The sequence below is a fragment of the Arabidopsis lyrata genome (assembly GCF_000004255.2).
Source record: "Arabidopsis lyrata subsp. lyrata unplaced genomic scaffold ARALYscaffold_3, whole genome shotgun sequence".
In the NCBI taxonomy this organism is placed as follows: Eukaryota; Viridiplantae; Streptophyta; class Magnoliopsida; order Brassicales; family Brassicaceae; genus Arabidopsis; species Arabidopsis lyrata.
Window position 1 is genome coordinate 8,638,762 of NW_003302553.1, and position 20,482 is coordinate 8,659,243.

The following is a 20,482-nucleotide window of genomic DNA, read 5'->3' on the forward strand; positions in this document are numbered from 1 at the left end:
TCATCTGAATCTTATCCTTTTCTTCTTTGTCTAATCCAAAAGTAAGTATTTCCATCTAATGATGTGCCCCGCCAATACCAATCTATATACCAGTTGGGAATGACATTAGGAGCCCTCCATGAATCAGACTTAAAATCGTAAATTTTGTCACATCCAAGAGCATCTATGGGTAATCCTGTAATCACATACAAGTTTACCAAAGAATTCAAAGAAATCACAAATTGTTTTATATTGAAAACGATGAGCTAAACAGTGCTCATATAGTCTCTAACGGCCATCTACGATCTGCCAATCACCACCTGCCACGCGTTGATTCCAGACTCTTCTTATTTTGCCACTTGAATCCGCACGTGCCAACCCACACGTGTAATACTATATCACAGTAAAAGACTTTAGATATCTCAACTCGGTTATTAAGTAAAATACCAACCTCCTTTATTGATGGGTAAACGAATTCTAAACCGTCTTCGTTAAGGATTCCATGGAAATTGAACCTCATTGAACAAAGCCTATAATCCAACAACATGAACCCTAGAAAGTAGAAACTGTTGTTTTGGTTCTCCTATACATAGAATCCGTTCTTTGGATAAAGCGTTCCATCCTTTGCAAGTAGATCTCACTGCTCCTAGAGAAGTTATAGGAACCCTACACAGTATCTCCTCTACCAAATCCTGCGTAAGATCGCTCATCATCGTCATTGTTTTCAAATAAGAAAATTAGGGTTTCTAACTTTCACGCCTGCCACTCGTACGTATATATGCGTAACACATCTTTGCCCAAATCTTTTTTTTCTTTTGTAACCTTCACAGAGATAAATATGTATAAGCCTTGCAAAATGTTAAATAGACAAAAAAGAAAATGGAAATTTTTTTCTCATAAAATTGTTAGTAAAATAGACTTCCGAAACGGAAAGCATTCTTGCGATTGACGAAAAAAAAAAAAGCATTCTTGCGATTGTAACAATTGTTTTCTCTCTACAAAAACTTCCTAACATATCGGGTGAAAGATCGACATTGGTGCATATAAGAACAGATCATTTGCTTGCTTAGCTTATATTGATAATTACTTAGAAGCTTTGTTTTTGAACTAGAAGAGACATTTACAGTTTTGTTCTTCAACTAAGTATTTCTTTTTTCTTAATAAATGAAATCAGAAAACACCAGTTGTATCAATATATATGTAAACTATATATGCCGGTAAAATTAAAAGAGCAAAGAACTACGTTTATGATCAGCTAAAACTGTATTGTCTTGTTCAAACGACATTGCAAAATGAACTAACAAAAAGAAAAAAAACAAATGAAAAGGAGATGCAAGAAAAAAGAAGAAGAAGAAGATATTATTGGTAAGTAGTAGTCTCTTTCTTACGTTTTGCTCTTCCTCTTCCTCTTCTTATCTTTCCCTTTTGCGTCCACCATTTTGGTTGATTTGCACATATCTTCCTCTTCCTCTTCCTCTTCAATTTGGTTGATCTTCTCTAAACTTGGAACATAAGAGCTAGAACACACAAGTGCGCTACGATACACGCCTTCTCTGACCTCCACAGCTTCTCCAAGAACCACTTTTCTCAAGTATCCCTTCACTCCAACGATATAAGCCGTGTGGTAACAACGTTTCTTCTTGGTCCTTTTATCAGATTTTCTGTCTAAATTAAAAACCACCGCGAGTTTCTTCTCTTCGTCAATAAAAAAACTGCCAGCTTCATCTCTACAATATTGAAAACCAAACCTAATGAGTGGTTCCATATCAACTTTAAACAAGTTGCTCCACAACACCTCATTGGACTCAATCTTAGTAGTCACCCAAATGGCCATCTCGCTCGCTTGCGTTTTAATCTTCTTCCCCCCATGATTCAGTCTTCAAATTGAAAAATTTGTAGTTGTAATACTGATCGTACAACCTCAAGATCTTGTGGTTCTTGTCCTTGTCGTATCCTAGAGCAAACATGTCTGATTCGTCGTGAGGTTCTCTTGTTTCGATCCACTTGGTTTGACCCAAATACGGATTCCAAACCACGAGACTTGAGTTGTCATTTGTGACGCACAACACTAAACCATCGCAATGAAACACTTTAGAGATGTCGATTTGATTAACTATATCACCTACCTCCTTGATAGATGGACGAACAAAGACTTCACCGTCTCCTTTGAGGATTCCGTGGAGATTGAATGTCATTGAAAGAAACCTATGATCCATCACCATGAACCTCAGAAACTGCTCCCTTGGTTCTGCTTTACACAACAGCCGGTCTTTGGATGAGGCGTTCCATTGTTTGCGAGTGGATCTCACTGCTCCTAGAGAAGTTATCAGAGCCTTAGAGAGTATCTCCTCTACCAAATCCTTGGAAAGATCAGACATCATCGTCATTCTTGTCAAATGGAAAATTAGGGTTTTGGTTTTTTCTAACTTCCACGCTTGCCCAGTACGCCCACTCTTTGTATATGCGTCTACTAAATAAGTGTGTGTTGTTGTTTTTTTTTCTTTCTAATAACTTTCACAACGCAACCCTAAATATGTTAAGGAATTCCTTAAACTTCCCTTAAATTAATCCTATATAATCAATCACATTTACTTCTGTAACCACATGAACTTCCTCGCTTGCCCACTACTCCCACTCTTTATATATGCGTCTACTAAATAAGTGTTTTTTTTTTTCTAATAACTTTCATAACGAATAACGATACCCTAAATATGTTAAGGAAACTCATATCATCTATCATTATTCAAATCCCTTAAATTAATCCTATATAATCAATCACATCTACTTCTGTAATCCCTATGATTGTGCTCTTCTTTTTTTTTTTTTATAAACTTAAGTACTCTAATTCATTAAATATACAAATTTAAGGAAATGAAGTAAGAAACAAGCTATAGTCATAAAATTAGTTGCTTGGCACATCAAAGGCTCCCATATATATGATTGGTGAAAGTCTTTTGTGCATGGACTGATGGCCTTTGTTGTTTGCACATTATCTCTTTGGACTCTTCCTTATATCTTGTTGTGGTTGATAGAGGCTCCACCTTCTTGATGAATGATGATCATGCACAAATACTTTCACCAATCATATATATAGGAGCCAGAATCCAATCGCCATCAGTTGCAAACAATAATAGTTTTCAGTACGACAAATAAATAAGCAAATCTAGAATAGACTAGACTTGTTAAAAAAAAACAGAGTAAATGAATGATAAGGAGATGGATGATACAAGAAACAAATAAGGTATTGTAAAAAGGACGGATTGATGATCTGGTTCTTTCCTTTTGCTCGATAGGCGATGTACTAAACCTTGGTTGATTTACGCAAAACTTTTGGCCATTAGGTGATTTTACTAGGCCTTGGTTGATTCGCTCTAAACTTGGATCATAAGAGCATACAAGTGGGCGATCAATTGGCAAATCTTTGAGATTAACAGCTTCTCCGAGATTCACTTCCATTTTCTCTAATGACGTTAGACGTTTTGAACTCAACAATTCTGTTCATCACATAATTAGAGTCATACTCATCGAAAATCCTCAAGACTTGTGGTTACAGTTCTTGTCGTATCCAAGAACACACTTGTCTAGTCTGTCAGTTTCTAGGTTTGATTCACATGGCTATTCCCATATACAGGTTCCAAACCACGAGCCTAGTGTTGTCCCAAACCACAACCGAGTGTTGTCCGTTGCAACGCATAACAATAAACCATCGTAACGAAAGACATTAGAAATATCAACTTGATTGAATACACATTTACATATAAAAAGTGGAAACTTTTTGTTACTAAATTAGTAAAATGCCAAATCCTGTATCGTATTGGAAAGCAATTTTGCTCTGTAGGAAGCACATCAACAAGAGTAACACAGTTGTTTTTTCTTTCCTAACATTTTGTTCTGTACAAAACCTCTAACACTTAGGAGGCTAATATAGTTTACAATAGTCTTCCACTACTTTCTTTTTCTAACCAAACGATTTAAATTTATGCAGAATCTCAAACCCCAAACCACATTATCTTTTCTTTTCTCTCTAGCTCTAGAGAGATACAGAATAAGAAGAAAAGAAAAGGGTTAAATATGATTACATTCTACAAGCTATTGCTCTCAACCGGTTGAACCTGTAGGCCTCCTCCTCTGTCATCGTTCACCATCTTTTTTAGGGATCGGTATTGCAGCCGCACATTGTCTCCGCTTTCGACAATCTTTAATAGATACCTTTTATGAAAAGAAATGAGAATGGATTAGTTTGAGAATTGAAACTCAACAACTCGCTTTACCTATCAAGCATAGTTTTGTTTCAGCTCTTATAGATCATAGAGTAATAGTTACCAGCCATTGAGACATTGAGATGTCACAATTGCTTCTTTTCCAACAAACTTTTCCGGGGTTCTCCGGTTTCCCTGCAATGGGAAATGTGTTCCATAACACGCTAGAACCAAATTATATGCTGGAAGAAATGCATCAGAACCCAAAATAAAAAATAATGGCCTACCTTGATAAGCACTTTCTCATTTACAGCAAATGGATAATGCACCACTCGATGCATCCCATCATCCGTAGCTGGATCTCCATTTTCCTGTAGGGAAAAATTTGGGATCAAGTCGTAACTTTTCTCCGAGGTTCATCAACAACATAAGCTTAAGCTAACCAGAAAACAGATGATGATGCAGGCTGCTAAGTTTGGAGATAATAACTATGTAATCAGAAACCACAAAAGACCCACAAAGCAATTAGTTATATAGAGCTGTGTCAGATCATCTCACCACATCCATTTGATCACTCATTTCTTTTCTACGCCTCCTCATGGCTGCGTTGTGGAAAAGTCTTTTATCATCCTGTTGCTTTATAGCTGAAGCGGCAGCTCTAAGTGCTGTGTTTGACATTAGAAAAGGAATACGGTTACTCGGTTAGGACTGTTTGTCAATGTGAAACCCCAAAAGACTACCGTGGATCAATTTATTTATTGAGGAACACAGATAAGAAGAGAATGAACTTTATAGGAATTACCATGGTTAGGAACCAGAGACCCAGACTCGATTTCTGCATTGCAGAGCGTACATCTAGACTGTGCATAAGATAATTGTGGTTACTAAATATTCTTGGGTATATAGGAAGAACCATCACATGAGACTAGCATATTAATAGATCGAAGGAAACTAGTACCAACCATTTCAAGAACTCTTCTAAGCATGAGGCCACCAAATGAGTGTCCACAAGAGACAACCATTGCATCTTCAAGAAAAGCCCCACTAACATCAAAGAGTTTGCAACAGACAAATTAGAACGTTGTTTTCACTGCACTTCCTTCGCAAAATTACAGCAACAGAATAAAAAGGTGGAAACAATTGAGCATATTATACAGCTCATGGAGCTGGTAACAAAAGATGACAAATTAATGTCTTCAGTGTATGTCTAGTATCTGGCACGCATGCTTAGCTTTGGACCATTTGCTAAATCAGAATAGAAAACTACTTGAGGAGAAGTTTAGAAAAAGGGCTTGCCAGCACTCAAGAAAAACCTAGCTAGGGTACTATTTACGTGACCAGATGAACAAAGATAAGCAATTCATCAAACTAACCATAATAAGAGAGGAGATTTGTTCGTCATGAATAATATTATACAGTAAGGGAAAAATGGTACTCACGAAATTGGATCCGAGAGAACACTTCTTAAGGAAGGCTCTTTGCAAACATCATCCCGCGGAACCTGACATCAACAATTCAGAAGATCTCTTGACATAAGACCTCGTGCTCTGAGCAGTTAACATCAAATAGAGAAACTTATATCATTATAGTATCGAGGTAGTGCCAAACATAAAACAGATCCAAATACGTGAGATCCTCAAAAAGAAAGTAATATAAGTTGCACACCCACTCATTCAAATCTCGATTGAGATTATCTAAAAGAAAAAAGTGCATGATATGAATGAATACGAACGACATAGGACTACTATATATCGTTCCTCAATAAAATTTCTGCTCCAAATGTCAAGGAAATAGACAGATTTGGGTACTAATGGCATAGAACTTCACAGATATCAACGTTTTATATGTTTAAATGTACTTTTTCACTCTAGACAGCTAGTTTTACTACTTTAATAAAGGGTGAGCTTACATTTGCTTTCACAGGCGGATTAACTAGAGTGTCATTCTCGGCCAAGAGGTTATCCATAAACTGACTAACAGATACTGGCACATAGCTTTGAGGAATTACATGGCCGGCTGCTTCTATTGGGGAACAATCTAATATAGCATTACTTTTCGGCATAAGCCTAAAAGCTAATGATGCCCTGCAAGTGGAAAGTTTTAAAATTTTAATCAAATATGTAGGCATGCATTCATGTCATAAGGTTTGTTAAGGAAAAGCTGTCATAAAGTTGAGGAAAAGCTTATTTCTTCTTCAAAAACATACCTTCCGCGAGTGTCAGTGCCAGACAAATGATCGGTAGTAGTTCTGTAAGAGGCAGCTGGACGGAGACCTGCAGTAGCATGACTAAGCGCTTTGCCGGTAATCAATAAGAGATCACCCACCCCACACCCATTATCTGCTGTGTACCAACGACCATTTGGGTCACATACCTAAGGATAGAAGAAATTTCAGAAGTAAAAAAAAATAGAAGCCAAATGTAGTAAATGGAAAAGTGTAATGAATCAAGCAAAATGGAAACTCAGGATTATGGCTGATCATGTCTAACTCATATGATAGTATTCTTACACAACTATTTTGCCCCTCAAAGGATAAAAAATGACATGTTTTCCCATCAAGTTCCTTGCTAAAACAAAAGCATATATGTAACCTTCTATACACAGAAAGTTCATAGAGGTGACCTGAATGCCAGTGCCATCTGAGCAGAACAGTGTCAACAAACCCTTTTCAACTTCAATTTTAGCAGATAGATTCCCACCTCCAGAAGCATGTTTTCCATTTTGTATTGATGCATGAGCATAGGAAGCCAGTAGCACCGAGGAGGAAACCTCGTTCGGAGCTAGTGGAAAGTCATCGAGCATATGGTTAAAAACACTGCAAATAAAAAAGAAATACGCTCATTCTATGAGTTAATAAAAGTAAAGAGGCAAGAAAAGTAGTAGTAAAACCAGAGAATAAGCATCATAACCATCCTACTCGCTTCTTAAACGTAGATGCCTTGCTATTGCAGATAAAGCAGCTCGTGCTACTTTACCCAAGCACCGGAAAATCTCAGCCATGCATGGAGGTGAAGAATCTAAATCTTCAACAGATCTGTTCACAATAACAAAAATCAGTCTCTACACATCATATAGATCAAGAACTGATAACTACATGTCAAACTTTCTAGATTTCCAGAATCTCAAGCATAAGCAATGAAGAGTACTACAATCAAACCAATTTCTCAAATTCAAAAACGCAAAACCAATTCTTTCTACAAAAACAAAAACCAGTGAAGAAGAGAGAGCTAACCTTCCAGCTCTATACATAGAGAGGCCACGATTGCCTTTACCAGAAACATTAAGGCTTCTAGTTCTAAAATACAAACGAGCAGCTTCAAGTCCACATCGCATCAGTGCAGTGTCATCGCTCCCTATTTCGATCACAGACGCATTATACCTCATCAAAGACACAGACAAAGCCTCCACGGCTTTTGCATACACCGGAGAAGGAGCTCCTTCATAAGGCAAAATATCAGATAATCGAACCCTAGCAAGAGGAGTCCCAGACATCATCAGCATTGGATCACCGGAAGGGTAAGCAGCAGAAATCGGCGAAACTGGAATCGCGTGAGATAAAGGAGACTTGGTTAAGCCAGTAGGTACATCAGAAGCAATAGAAACGGCGACGTTATAGCTTGAAGGCGTAATCGGAGACGAGCCCTGCCGGTGCATCGCCACTCCAATCAACCATACGTCTCTAGGGTTTTCCGATTCCGATTCAGTTACCGGCGTCGGAAAAATGGATTGAAATAGTAACGTGTCTCGTTGAAGTCGTTGAGATCGCTGTCACAGAGAGGAATTGTGATTTTACGACTGTACGGAAACCTTACTGGTCCGAATTGGGTAGGCGATGAGTAGCTTAGTAACAAATTGTAACCATGAAACGCCGTCGAAGGGTATATCGCCGTCAATATAGTGGAGAATTGAGCCGGAAACGTTGGATTCGCCGGAGAATTGTGATTGTGAAAATTTCTTATGTAGTAGACTCTGGTTTTTTGGCTTTGTAATTTTACCTTTTTGGTCAAACTAGCTACATATTCAAATTGGAAATGATTTAATTTTTTTCTTTTTCCCTAAAGTGTAGATGAATTTTTTTTACTACAAAAAAAATACTGAGAAGAAATTACAAATTAAATTTGATGTACTTGTAAAATAATACTATCTGGTGAGAGAATAATAAATTAATGGAATCATTTATATTAATTTTATTTAAATTATATTATATTTTTAAAAAATTATTACTACACATGACTCAACGACGCAATTATATAAACACGCGATATAGACAGGAAAAATAAAAAATGTCACTACTCATAATTTTATATTTTGTAAAAAATTGCAAATTGCGTGAATATGCTTGTTAATTGGTCAAAACTTTAATTAAGAGATTAAATTTGACAATTGCGATGTAAGTTTGGTGATTATAGAACGTTACCTTCATACAAATCTTTTTAGTGTAGTATCATTAATGTGTGGGCAAATATAATCAATACTTAATGTCCTACATATTGATTAAAAAAGAAATAGGGGTGATGATGGTGAGGATGTATGGGGGATGGTAAAGATGATGAAGATGTTTTACTTGTTTAGTGGTTGTGGTGATGAGAAGGAGAGGGATGCTTTTGAATTTTCATGATGAAGTTAACAAGCATACGTTGATGATGTGAGTCATGATGTGTATCGTGATGTGACAACATCATCAATAATAGTAGTTATGATAATGATGATATGATCTTTTTCTCATTTTATGAGGAAAAAATATAACTTCAAATAAATGATGATGTAGGACGTGGAGGTGGATGAGTGTGATGATAATGATGATGAAAGATAAGCATTCTCATTATGAGTTGTATAAAAAAGCATCACGATGTTCCAACATGATGTTGGTTTAGACTAAAACTTAGTACTCCGGAGCAGGACTTTCCCAACTAGAAACCGGAAACAAGCATTAATTCAGATTGATACCGGACTGCGAAACCAACACTCTGTAAAATCCACACTTTCTTGATGTATCTTAACATCTTAATATGTACTAAATCCATTTAATCTAGGAAAAATTGGAATAAAAAGATATCTACTTAAAAATTTGTCCATATATCCATTTTTTTTTGTAGATTGGTCAAATAGGTTTTTTAAAAATCAAAATCCAATTTTACCCTCATTTTCTCTTAAATTTCATTTAAAAAAAAAAACTTCCTAATTTATTTACAAAAACCTAGTTATTAATTAATAACTAATTACTTATTCAGAGATACATTTACATTACTATATATATATATTTGTTTCCATGGATAAAGTATGATATAGACGTGTGATATTAAAGACTATGGACAAACGTTTTAACGTTTAAGCATTGTAGGAAGTTTGTGTTTGCCGATCATGATGACATTAGGGTGAGGTTAGGAATTTAAAATAGTGGTAAGACGACAGTTGAAAAATATTGGATAAAGAATATATCTAATTGGTAACATGTTCATGATTTAAAAAAAAAAATAAACAGATAACAAAAAACATTATGTTAAAGTGTTAATTTGGTAGTCACCAAAGTGGTTAATCTCTGATCACAACAGTTGTTGGCTTGTTATCATAACCTAAATTCTTGAGTAATAGATGAATTTTTTGAAATAAAATTATGATACTTATGTTTGTATTCCAAAAAATGAATTGCATATGGTTAGATTATACTTACGTGGGAAAAAAAAATTGTAAGGAAAACTGGATCCAATGGTCATTTGTTTAGTTCTTGATGTTTTATATGTTTAAAAAAAAAAAGAATTCTTCAGAATTTTTGTAAGTCTTCTTACATGCTTTTGCAAGTTTTTTGGTAATGCACCAATCTCCCACGTTTTTTTTCATCAATAATAAGTCTCCACTTTTTCTTGTCATACAATCTCCACACAAATCGTTGAAAAAATAAAAAAAAGAATTTGAAGGAAAAACGCAGGACATAGCAAAAAAATCGAAAGTGATGGCTTAGCTTAGGGTTTAGAAAACGGTTTAGGTTTTTATCTTTGTCTAAAAAACGTAGACAACAACTTCTACATCTTGTAGATCGTAATCTAAACAATAAATATTCATTTAAAACGTAATCTACAATAAATATTTAGTTTCTTTTTCTGAAAATTTACTTTCTATATTTAGAGCATTCTAAAAATTACAGAAAACGAAATCTACAATACCGTAGAATTTACATTCTAAACGAATATTACAATTTCTAACGATGGCAGAAGATGTAGAAATTATTAGAACGGCTATTCAAAAAAATTTAGAACATAGAGCAAAACGTAGAATGCATGTTCTGAATATTTTAGATATATGATTTTCGGATTACTAAAATTTTCAAAACATAAATTTAGTCTGAGTTTCGCAGAACTCTAGAATACGTGTTCTACCAAAATTAGATGAAACTTTATCTATCAAAAAATCAACTTTTTTAAACCAAATCTAAAAAATTTCACTTCAAATCACCTCTACTCTTGTATATCTACCTATTTTTATGATTTTTTTTTTTAAACATGTAAATTAGGGTGGAGGGGTAAAATCGTCCAAACTGACAATCTCACAAAAAATGTGTATATGGACAAACTTTTAAGTAGATATCCTTTATTTCTAATTTTCCCAATAATAACTTACAATTCAATTATCATATAATAAAGACCATATAACTTAAAACAAAACTAACCATGCATCCTAGAAAAGTAATTAAACATACCCATGAATTAATGAAAGAATGGTCCCAAAGCTATATTTTTCTTTTTTTTTGGGACAAAGCAGGCTCAAAGGTCCCAAATGAGAAAAAATGAGCATGTGGTTGCTTTTACACATAACAACCATCGAGGAAGATTCACATAGATGATACAATTTCAACACATGGAGATATTTTACAAAGAGAGTTCATGTAAAAATTTGTGTCTACTAAATACACATGTACATATATACTACCTGATTTTGGACATCAAATATAGCAAAAACCTCTGTTTCTGCAAATCACCATCACAGAAGAGCCTTCCAAAAGCCTTCAAAATGAATTGATGACGATAAACATAGAGACAAAACCTTTTGCTTTCTTGGTTTAGCAGCTGTAAACCGGTCGATTTTTACTTGTAAATCCATTCGTTTGCTCGTCCCCCTGTCGAATCCATGTCTATGAAAATGCTGACAGCCTGCAAGAAGAGGAGAAACCATCCATGTCGATTTTTAAACTTGAAAAATACGGGGTTTATCAAAGTGGTCTCTAATTGACCGAGATGATCTAACCAATATATGTCTGAAATCTATGATCTCACCTTCCCTATCCGGGGTCGCTCCTTCGACTTTGCTAGGCTGTTACGGATATGGGAGACTGCTCCCCAGCATTTCAACATGTTGGCTACATCGTCAAGTCTCAGAATATATTCTTCTTCGGTTAGAGGAAAAGACCTCTAGGCGTTGAAGAAGAAGAAAGAAAGATAGAAAGGTGAATTAGCTTACAAGGATTGACTTGCAAAGGCATGAGCTATACCAAGAAAATATGGATGTACATATCATCTTTTTATGTGGCAAATATTCTCATACCAAATTCGAATTATATGGAAAAAGAAGATCATAACCATTGAAGTTCAAACACGTATAGTGAAATCAGTTGAACTACCATATCATTAGGCTTCTTTAATGATCAAAACCACAGCAAAAGGATTCTCTTACCTGTTCTCTGTACTTCCACATGACATTCATTGCAAGAAGATTCCGCCCCATGAACTCCTACAGTAATCACATCAAGAACTATGATTTATGTTCTTAGCTTCTAAAGCGACAAATCTTTCCAAATTGATAAAATAAAGGTCACAGCAAGAATCAGAAAATGAAAAGGGACATGAAGAATTGAAATTCGCAAAAGCTGATTCTGTATTCATGCAATTAAAGGAAGAGGATTGGAGGTCTGCAGATAAATCGAGATGCCTTAAGCTATGGCTTTAAAATGCGATACAGAATCACAAACACACTTGAATACAGAAAGGCATACCTTCTTGATGAGTTGAACATCATAAGATTTTCCATACTTCTGTCTGATGAGGGTTGCAAGATCTAAGCCGTTAAATGCAGAATCATCTGACCCAACCATTCTTTCAAGATTTGCCCGATTCATATCATTCGCTTGCTAAAGAATAAGAAAAAAAGAATAATTCAAAATGATCAGATGATATCAAGCAACCAATAAATTTAAACAAAGGCATGCTTACTTGTTGTGTCACTAAGCCATGACAGACATGGGCAGACATTAGGACATCAAAAGAACTAAAGAAATCAAATTAGTTACACACTTTTTCCAGGATCAAGCATAAGTAGATCAGCATTCTTAGTAATCTCACGACCTAGAGAGTTTAAGGCTTTCATGTACAAAAAGGATCAAAACCCATTGACTATTTAACATAACTCTAGTGTATAATTCACACGGAAACTAAGTCTCGGTTCTTACATGTCAAGTCATGACTTCACCCTAAAGGACAGCAAAAAATGGCCGGAGTTCAGAATGCTTATAGGTTTCTAATACATACCCTTTTAGTTTTATCATCGAGTGATTCCTTTGCCTCGTCATCCGAATTATCTGGATTCATCTCATCATCCACAATACTGCAAATCCTTGAAAACCTTCTCCTAGCAGTTTTCCCACAAGTAGTAGTCTTCAAGCAAAGGCTATGAGAGAAAGCAAGTCTTCCAGAGAAACACGGACCGCAATATCTCGAACAAGAAACCTTAGAAATTGTTCCTATACTGCAACGTTCGTGTATAACCGATGGTTGACAGTGATGATGACTTGAGACAATGCTCATCATATCCTGTAAAGCAGTGAAATTCCAAACCATAAAGCAATTTGAAGAATCTAAAAGAGAATGAATCTAATTCTCAAACCAACAGTGAACACAGTGATACAGAATCTAAGTAGAGAAACCAAAGCAAAAGTTCCTGATAAAGTGATTTCACAGACAATTGCGTAGTGATTGTTTAAAATATGAATCTCGTAGCCTCATAATCAATCTCACTCGTTTTATCTTGTAAGAGATTCATTGAGAAATCGCTTTTCTGCTAACTAAACATGAACAAGTGAGGGAGAGAACCAATGAAGCAGAGACTTAATTCAAGAATTTACCAAGAAGCAGAGGGAGAACGTAATCTTACCGCCGCAAGAGCTGGGGAAGAGCACGGCGGCGATGCGGAGGAGGAGATTAAGAGAAGGAGGACTAAGAGATAAATAAAAAATCAGTGAACGGTGAAGGAGGAAACAAAAATATAACTCTTAAAACTTAGCGTATAGTTTTCTTTTTCCCTATATCATAAGATTTGCTAAAACTTTAAAATATATAAAAAAAACGTCTAAAATAAAAATACATGACTTGTAAAAACACAAAAATATCATCTTAATCCAAATTGTTTTTGGTGTAATGGTTTAGACATACATGTATCAGAAATTCACAATCCGGATTGCAGATTGCATAATATTGTAGGGGAAAGAAATTGCTATGGTATAAAAAATATGACAAAAGTATAAACTTGGATTAATAACTAACAAGTATGTTGAATGAATTTTCAGGATAAAATAAATATTGAATTGGTTATCATAATAAACAAACAAAGTTTTTTTTCATTAAGTCAAGGTTTTGGACTTTTGGTTACTTGCACGTTTCAGCAAAAAAATTGTGGCGTCTCGGCCCTTCCACACATTGACGCAGAATATCCACTTGGTCTTCGCTCGTCTCATTATCTGAATGTTTTTCTTACAACATCGACGCATGAGATTTCATGCTAAAACATCTTACATATTTATATTTTTGTTTTTATTGAGTAAAATACCAAAATGTTTTTTTTTTTTTGTTAAAGAAATACCAAAATGTTTCCAATATCAACATAACTCTTTTGAGTCAAAACCGAAGATTTTTTTCTTTTCTTTTTTCAACAATCAAATTTTATTTAAATCTCATATGTTTTTTTTTTTTTTTTTTTTTGAACAACAAATCTCATATGTTTATAAGATAAAAATCGCACTGCTTAATAATATGTATCTACTATATATTGTTAGCTTGTGAAAGAAATATTTGGATGCACAAAGATTATGGTCTTGGATGGTTGTAGTCTTGTAGAATCCACTCCAAATCAGATCAAAATTGATCTACATCGAACCAAGAAAACGTATATAAAAACGCAGTGAACAACAATTACAAACCAAAATATCACTATCTATATGTTGTCATTTGGTCTGCTTTAAAAATAAAACATACTCCAATATATAGTTTAGGATACCAAAAGATTGGAATGCTTGGTATAATCCGGAATATATACCACACAACCATTCAAAACCTATATACTGTAATATTCGGTTATGTACTAGGGATTTCAAATAGGCCGATAGTGAAAAGCATCAATCAAGAATGATAATCTGAATCATGACTTTTGGATTAACACATACTACCTAGTGACATTGATGAAACTTCTTAAGAAGAAGAAATACATAAACGAAAAAGGTATAGGTGTAAATGACAATAAATATATATTAGTCGGTGAGTTTAGAAAGAAACGAAAATTAAAGGGGTGTGATTTCGAAGAAAATTTTGCATAGTTTTCAAAATTTGAAATCAGCTAAGAGAGAAAGAGAAGCACCATTTTTCTTTCTTCGTCGAGTCATCGTTTTCTCAGATTCCTGAATAATTCCCTTCCGATTCCAAAATCCCCAAACCTCATCGACTCCACCATCTCCCGGATTCGGATTCGAAAATCATGCCTATGGAGAACAACAATGGCCACGTTGGCAACGTCGTCGTCACCGCCGAGCAAGCCACCAAGATTAACGAGACTGATGGACGGTTACCGGAGAATCGGCAGACCGGTGTTGTCTCAGACACCGGAAGTGGTAGCGAGAGAGGAGAGCAAGGGGATGGAGAGACGCCAGTGCCGGTGCCGGTGACGGTGGAGGAGAGCGGATCGATTTTGGTGGGAGACCTACCTGCTCCCCGATCTTCCTCCGCTAGAGTTCCGTTCACTAATCTAAGCCAAATTGATGCAGATCTTGCTCTTGCTCGCACACTCCAAGAACAGGTGGGTCTTTCTTTCTCATCTGTCTATTTCGGATTTCTGCGTTTTTAGGTTATTCCATGCTTGTTAGGGCTTTCTTGGTGCTACTTCTCTTGGATACGTGGAAATCTTAGGGCTTTCTTTTCAATTGCATTTGGAATTTTGATTTTTCAAAAGGCTCTATGTAGAATTGAAATTTGTTGTTTTGTATGTGTGTGTGTATGTTTCGGGTTCCAGGAGCGGGCGTATATGATGCTGACCATGAACAGTGAAATCAGTGACTATGGGAGCTGGGAAACTGGAAGCTATGTATACGATGAGGATGAGTTTGATGACCCTGAGAATGAGGATGAGGATGACGATGAAGACGAATATGAAACAGATGATGATCCTCAGGAAGATGCGCCCGTTGTCGATGTGCACGCTAATGAAGATGATCAAGAAGATGACGGCAACTCTGACATCGAAGAAGTTGCTTATTCAGATGATGAGGCCTATGCTAGAGCTCTTCAAGAAGCTGAAGAAAGGGATATGGCAGCTAGATTGTCTGCCTTATCTGGGTTAGCAAATCGTGAGTACACTTATAGCTATCACCCAAGTTCTCTTTGCTGGGCGTTCTAAGATACATTTTGGATTATGCTAACTGTTATTGGTTGCAGGGGTGGTTGAAGATCTAGAGGATGACAGTCATACTTCTCAGGTAGGCTCCTTACACTACAGCAAATCTTTATTTATCTTGAGCTGTAAACCTTTTTCAGATTTTTTGCTTGAGAATATGAGAGTATGAACCTTTTTGCCCCAGTATGTGAAAAGAACTACTGTCCAACCCCGTTTTTGTTTAGTCATATAGTGGCCAAAGGACAAAGTCGTGACGTTGAACCCGCTATTGTCTAGTTATACATCTTACATGGTTCCATCTATCTACTATCCTTCTGTCATGGCATTAGTTTGTTTCGTTTTCGTGACAGTTTAGTCCATGGTGTTAACCATTTTCGTCTGGAGGCTCAGTTAGATACTCTTCCCTGTGTATGGAGTAGTTATTGTTTATAGTTGAGCCAGTCACTGGAATTGTGTGCCATGAATAATTATTGTATAGTCTTACTCAATCAAAATGTTTGGTATTTGGTACTAGGTCATACCTAATTATTCTCGATTTATGCTACTGGAATTTCGACACTTGTATGTTTTAAGGTCAGAATGCATTCACCGTTGAATCAATTGTAATCTGCTAGCACTAACTAGTCACTTGTATTGGAGATGGTTATGCTCACACCTTGAAGTATGGGGCCTCGCGGGTACACTGAACTTTGATAGACTCTAGTCCATTTTGTAGAAAAAAAACAACTAAAAATTAGAATTGCAGGGTAGAGAATAATAGAAACTAAGGCTTCATTGATGTGATTTGAATCTGCTTCCCACTAACGTTCTGTATGATTAATTTTTGCAGGATGCCTGGGATGAGATGGATCCTGATGAGCTTTCTTACGAGGTATGAAAACATTTGTGGTATTCTATGGTATTTGGATGCTCGGTCTCTCTCATGATTGTTGAAATGGTTTATAGTTTAATGTGAATACTATTGTTAAACTTGTTAGAATCTAGTGTTAAGATCCGTCATGCATTTCAATTTTCAATATGCAAAATTCGGATACTTAACACATCTGTTGGCTTATAACTAGACTCTCTAATGTTTGCAGGAGTTGCTTGCACTTGGCGACATTGTGGGAACTGAAAGTAGAGGATTGTCTGCTGATACAATTGCATCTTTGCCTTCAAAAAGATATAAAGAAGGAGACAATCAGAACGGAACCAATGAGTCGTATGGCCATCTGTAATCAATTAAGTAAACCATTGACAATTTTGTGCATGTACCTAGATAATTAACTCTTCCGATGCTTGATGCAGATGTGTTATATGTCGTTTAGACTATGAGGATGACGAAGACCTGATACTGCTCCCATGCAAACATTCTTACCACTCGGAGTGCATAAACAACTGGTTGAAGATAAACAAGGTATGTCTTTTATGAAAAATAACTCTGTAGATAAGCTAAAGGATATAGTTATTGTAGTCAGCTATGTGGAACCTGATAAACTCAAGCAGGAAGTCTGTTTGTAGTCTGTTTTTATCACATTGACAGATACCGTTTTTGTTAAGGATAGACGTATTCACGTTAGAAAGACCGCCACAGCAACTGATATTTCCATAAATAGTATCTGTTTATGTGCGGGAACTTTATGGTCAGTACAGACTATCTCATGCTTGTTGAGTTTATGGATTCCATTTATGTGTTTCCCGATTATGTTCATCAGCATCTTCTAAACTGAGGGGTTTTGTTGCTTAATAAGCAGAAATTTGAACTTGTTAATTCATTAGGAAGACTATCTAGAGTATGGTGAATCATCTCATCAGCTTTCATCACAATTAGGAAGAAGAATTTTTGTCAACATTCATGTAGGAAGAAGCTTTTGGAATAATTCCATTAACAAGCCAAAACTGACACAATCTTTTGCAGGTTTGCCCCGTATGCAGTGCAGAAGTTTCAACTTCCACCTCTGGACAAGGCTGATGAGAGCTAAGGAAGAAAGATTCAGAAAGAATCATAAGCTAAGAACTTCAAAACCTTAGCTGTCTGTTTGTACACTTTTTATAAACGAAAACATCATCAGATTTCCTTGGATCCTTTGAAAAAATCTCAAAGATTGGAACATTCTCGAGCGTTTTTAGTTTTTGCATAATTTCATTGATGTTCACGTATGCTACTGTGAAATAGCTAGGATAATCTGGTTTTTGAAAAGAACATATAAGCTAGAACTTTGATAATCCGAGACTCAAGAGAAACATCGTAAGGGTGGGGGTAGCCTGGTAGGTCTGAAACTTTTGAATAGATCGAAACTTGCCTTATTACCTAAGAGGCTAAGATAAAATGTGTGGACACAGAAGGTATTATCAAAACTCGTAGCAAAGAAAAGTACGACAAGCATATCCATGTTCTCTTTGGAACATGACCATCATGACTAAATTGTATTGGTCGTCTACATGAAAAGTTGGCGAGTGGAATGGCACCAACGGTCATATGCTGGCTGGAGATTGGGCCACTCAGATGCCGAGACTGAGAAATCTTGCAGCCAGTTTGTAAGTAGGATTTCTTGGTCAAGCGCAGGCAAAGTCGAGATTGCTTTGTCTATTGCTCGTTCCACCTCAACCCTCTCATATCCCGTCAGCACGGGAAACGCTAGCCCGTTCCTTGCGTGACTAAACAATGGTAGCCAGTTTGCAAGGAGCCTAAATGTCACTTGTCCCGGGACTTGTGTGCTGTCTCTTGCTAACTCTCCAATTAAGAGCGCTGCAAATCATTAAAGTTTGTGAGAAACCAACGGATTATGTCGAGATGCTATGAATTTGTGAGCATAAAAACCGAACTTAATTAATAGAACTTCCTAAACAAAACCGAAGTGCAAAATTTCAAACCAAAACCAAATTAAACTGAATACATATACTTTACCCGAAATCTTAACCATGAGGCCTTGAACCCTGGGAGCAGCCGTGAGAGACAAGGAAGCTAAACCGGAAGCGTAGCTCCACCGCTTAATCCCTTCTGCCACCGCACCGTAACGCCTAAGCTTCTCTGTCATCCACAACAGCTCCTCCGCAAGCTTCTCGACTGCTAGTTCAGCCTCATTTTCTAGGATACCACCCGCTCTCACCACGGCAGACTCTCTCCTCCTACTCTGCGATAACAAGTTCCCAGTCATGTCTGCTAAGGACCTGACCGTGTTGATACATGCGGTTAACCCTCTCACGTAGGAGGCAACGTAGCCACCTAGAGGGAGGGCGCTGACCACACGCAGCGGCAAACCACCGAAGGGCTCGTCTGCGGTTCGAGATCGTTTCAAGCAGTCCTGCAAACGCGCAGTGGTGCGTGCAAAGGAGGAAGCGAGGGCCGCTCTATTGACGTCGAGTAAATCGACGTGGCCGCTCTGGGCGTTGTCTTCCATGATCTTCTCAGCCATTCCCATGGCAAATTGGTATTTTCTTGAGGTTACTGGAATCTCGTTCATGAGCGCTAATGCCTACTCGTGAAAACATGTTGAGATGTATTATAGATTCCATATACGCAATAAACTATACAAATAGATGCAAAGTGTGCTGGTAACTAACTATGGTAATTAAGTAATTAACTATGTTTTGGTTAATTAATCGAGCCTATGGATTAAACTTCCCTTTCTGTTTTTTTCATGTATGACGTGGCACTGTGCATGTTACCCACGTGGAAATTACAGAGATAAAATGTCCACGTTAGGAACTTCGTGGTGTCCAGAAATAGAAAGCTCCAACATAATATTCAATTTTATATAGAAAACATGCTAATTCAATTAAGATCGAGTTATACAAATATATCTCAAAGCCAGCATAAAATGATTATGTCTTAGTTGAACCGAGGCAAACAAGTGGAAAATATTGAGACATACAGTCCAACGAAAACGTTAATGTTACACTAAATAATGAAATTTTTTTAGATATTACAACTTACGTGACAAAGTGCTCTACCGAGAGAGTTAACGGAAGGCTCATCAACGCCGTCGCAAATCATCATACCCAAATCCGACGACCCTGAATACTTCACCAACGCCGTTGATGACGTGAACGACGACGGGGAAGCCTTAGCGGGGACCAACGCGTTCTCCGCCGCCGTGGTAAGAAGACCCGAAGCGAAACTAAAGGGAGGATAAGAATAAGAATAAGCAGATGAAGAAGAAGAGATGAGAGGAAGATAGTCCAAGAAAACCCTAAGGATCCAAAGGGTAAGCCACGTCATCATCATAGAGATGAACCTGAGGTGGTCCGAAGCCGACCACCGCCTAGAAGGAATCTCCGGTGTAGAGGCGGTGGAGGCGACGGAGACGAGAGAACGAGCGGCCGTGTTGACGGTGGTCATGAAGATGGAGTTGAGGAGACCCGTCGTGGGACGGTTGTTCCTGTATGTGTACTCCAAGTATTGTAGCTCCCTCGACGACGACATTGTTCTCTCTTTTTGTTGTTGTTTCTCTTAACGAAATTAATTAATGCTCGATCGGTCTATGTATCTATTTGTATATATATATGAAGATAGAGGTTGGTTTGGATATTTCTTCTTTCCAAAGTATATGATGAGACGCACCGCCTTTGATCCACGGGTGTATGTTCTCGTCGTCGTGTAAGCATTTTATGTCTTGTCGGTTAAATCTTTGTCGGGACTCATACGCCGTCGTTCCTTTTCTTATTTTTTACATATATAG

At 36.9% G+C, this 20,482-nt stretch overlaps 6 protein-coding genes across 9 annotated transcripts in view; 1 reads left to right on the plus strand and 5 right to left on the minus strand.

Annotated features, from left to right (window-relative positions):
* Window positions 1-735, minus strand: part of LOC9319277 (F-box protein At3g19880) — a 1,079-nt gene extending 344 nt beyond the window's left edge. Inside the window, 3 exon segments of the mRNA XM_002885296.2 lie at window positions 19-175; window positions 355-538; window positions 540-735. Coding sequence (XP_002885342.2) covers window positions 19-175; window positions 355-538; window positions 540-698 — 500 coding nt within the window. The 5' untranslated portion in view covers window positions 699-735.
* A 628-nt stretch (window positions 736-1,363) lies between these two features.
* LOC9321409 (F-box protein At3g19890) lies at window positions 1,364-2,426 on the minus strand. Its single transcript, XM_021031015.1, is given in 2 exon segments — window positions 1,364-1,826; window positions 1,828-2,426. Coding segments are annotated over 2 exon segments (1,002 nt in total). The 5' UTR covers window positions 2,367-2,426.
* A 1,362-nt stretch (window positions 2,427-3,788) lies between these two features.
* LOC9321410 lies at window positions 3,789-8,209 on the minus strand. Of its 2 annotated transcripts, XM_021032784.1 has the most exons (13): window positions 7,927-8,162; window positions 7,411-7,892; window positions 7,096-7,212; window positions 6,801-6,993; window positions 6,385-6,551; window positions 6,088-6,262; window positions 5,618-5,679; window positions 5,141-5,222; window positions 4,981-5,038; window positions 4,737-4,843; window positions 4,466-4,549; window positions 4,303-4,373; window positions 3,789-4,188 (listed from the first exon to the last, which is right to left on the minus strand). In XM_021032784.1, the coding sequence occupies exons 2-13, from the start codon at window positions 7,830-7,832 to the stop codon at window positions 4,062-4,064; spliced, it is 1,665 nt and encodes a 554-aa protein (XP_020888443.1). In that variant the 5' UTR covers window positions 7,833-7,892; window positions 7,927-8,162; the 3' UTR covers window positions 3,789-4,061. The 2 variants fall into 2 exon arrangements, with proteins under 2 accessions (XP_020888443.1, XP_002885344.1); XM_002885298.2 differs by having other exon boundaries at window positions 7,411-8,209.
* A 2,682-nt stretch (window positions 8,210-10,891) lies between these two features.
* LOC9321411 lies at window positions 10,892-13,487 on the minus strand. 2 transcript variants are annotated; one of them, XM_021033373.1, is made up of 6 exons: window positions 13,317-13,487; window positions 12,695-12,976; window positions 12,163-12,297; window positions 11,844-11,900; window positions 11,447-11,581; window positions 10,892-11,323 (listed from the first exon to the last, which is right to left on the minus strand). In XM_021033373.1, the coding sequence occupies exons 2-6, from the start codon at window positions 12,971-12,973 to the stop codon at window positions 11,258-11,260; spliced, it is 672 nt and encodes a 223-aa protein (XP_020889032.1). In that variant the 5' UTR covers window positions 12,974-12,976; window positions 13,317-13,487; the 3' UTR covers window positions 10,892-11,257. The 2 variants fall into 2 exon arrangements, with proteins under 2 accessions (XP_020889032.1, XP_020889034.1); XM_021033375.1 differs by having other exon boundaries at window positions 10,951-11,323; window positions 13,288-13,410.
* A 1,202-nt stretch (window positions 13,488-14,689) lies between these two features.
* Window positions 14,690-17,938, plus strand: LOC9321412 (E3 ubiquitin ligase BIG BROTHER-related). The gene is made up of 7 exons (XM_021032457.1): window positions 14,690-15,227; window positions 15,441-15,774; window positions 15,863-15,903; window positions 16,651-16,692; window positions 16,901-17,022; window positions 17,109-17,217; window positions 17,719-17,938. The coding sequence occupies exons 1-7, from the start codon at window positions 14,910-14,912 to the stop codon at window positions 17,770-17,772; spliced, it is 1,020 nt and encodes a 339-aa protein (XP_020888116.1). The 5' UTR covers window positions 14,690-14,909; the 3' UTR covers window positions 17,773-17,938.
* A 99-nt stretch (window positions 17,939-18,037) lies between these two features.
* On the minus strand, window positions 18,038-20,435 carry LOC9319278. 2 transcript variants are annotated; one of them, XM_002885300.2, is made up of 4 exons: window positions 20,039-20,435; window positions 19,738-19,921; window positions 18,709-19,276; window positions 18,038-18,549 (listed from the first exon to the last, which is right to left on the minus strand). In XM_002885300.2, the coding sequence occupies exons 1-4, from the start codon at window positions 20,224-20,226 to the stop codon at window positions 18,239-18,241; spliced, it is 1,251 nt and encodes a 416-aa protein (XP_002885346.1). In that variant the 5' UTR covers window positions 20,227-20,435; the 3' UTR covers window positions 18,038-18,238. The 2 variants fall into 2 exon arrangements, with proteins under 2 accessions (XP_002885346.1, XP_020888115.1); XM_021032456.1 differs by having other exon boundaries at window positions 19,738-20,435.
* Between the last annotated feature and the right edge of the window lie 47 nt (window positions 20,436-20,482).

Coding starts and splice junctions, on each gene's coding strand:
- LOC9321410 (XM_002885298.2), bottom strand. CDS start 7,832: ATGCACCGGCAGGGCTCGTCTCCGATTACGCCTTCAAGCTATAACGTC. Junction 7,213..7,410: donor TCTATGTATAGAGCTGGAAG/GTTAGCTCTCTC, acceptor TATTGTGAACAG/ATCTGTTGAAGATTTAGATT. Junction 6,263..6,384: donor GGCACTGACACTCGCGGAAG/GTATGTTTTTGA, acceptor TTCCACTTGCAG/GGCATCATTAGCTTTTAGGC.
- LOC9321411 (XM_021033373.1), bottom strand. CDS start 12,973: ATGATGAGCATTGTCTCAAGTCATCATCACTGTCAACCATCGGTTATA. Junction 11,582..11,843: donor TGTGGAAGTACAGAGAACAG/GTAAGAGAATCC, acceptor TTCAACGCCTAG/AGGTCTTTTCCTCTAACCGA. Junction 11,324..11,446: donor AGCGACCCCGGATAGGGAAG/GTGAGATCATAG, acceptor CTCTTCTTGCAG/GCTGTCAGCATTTTCATAGA.
- LOC9321412 (XM_021032457.1), top strand. CDS start 14,910: ATGCCTATGGAGAACAACAATGGCCACGTTGGCAACGTCGTCGTCACC. Junction 15,775..15,862: donor CTTATCTGGGTTAGCAAATC/GTGAGTACACTT, acceptor TATTGGTTGCAG/GGGTGGTTGAAGATCTAGAG. Junction 17,218..17,718: donor ACTGGTTGAAGATAAACAAG/GTATGTCTTTTA, acceptor AATCTTTTGCAG/GTTTGCCCCGTATGCAGTGC.
- LOC9319278 (XM_021032456.1), bottom strand. CDS start 20,226: ATGTCGTCGTCGAGGGAGCTACAATACTTGGAGTACACATACAGGAAC. Junction 19,277..19,737: donor TCGGTAGAGCACTTTGTCAC/GTAAGTTGTAAT, acceptor TTTCACGAGTAG/GCATTAGCGCTCATGAACGA. Junction 18,550..18,708: donor CCTCATGGTTAAGATTTCGG/GTAAAGTATATG, acceptor AATGATTTGCAG/CGCTCTTAATTGGAGAGTTA.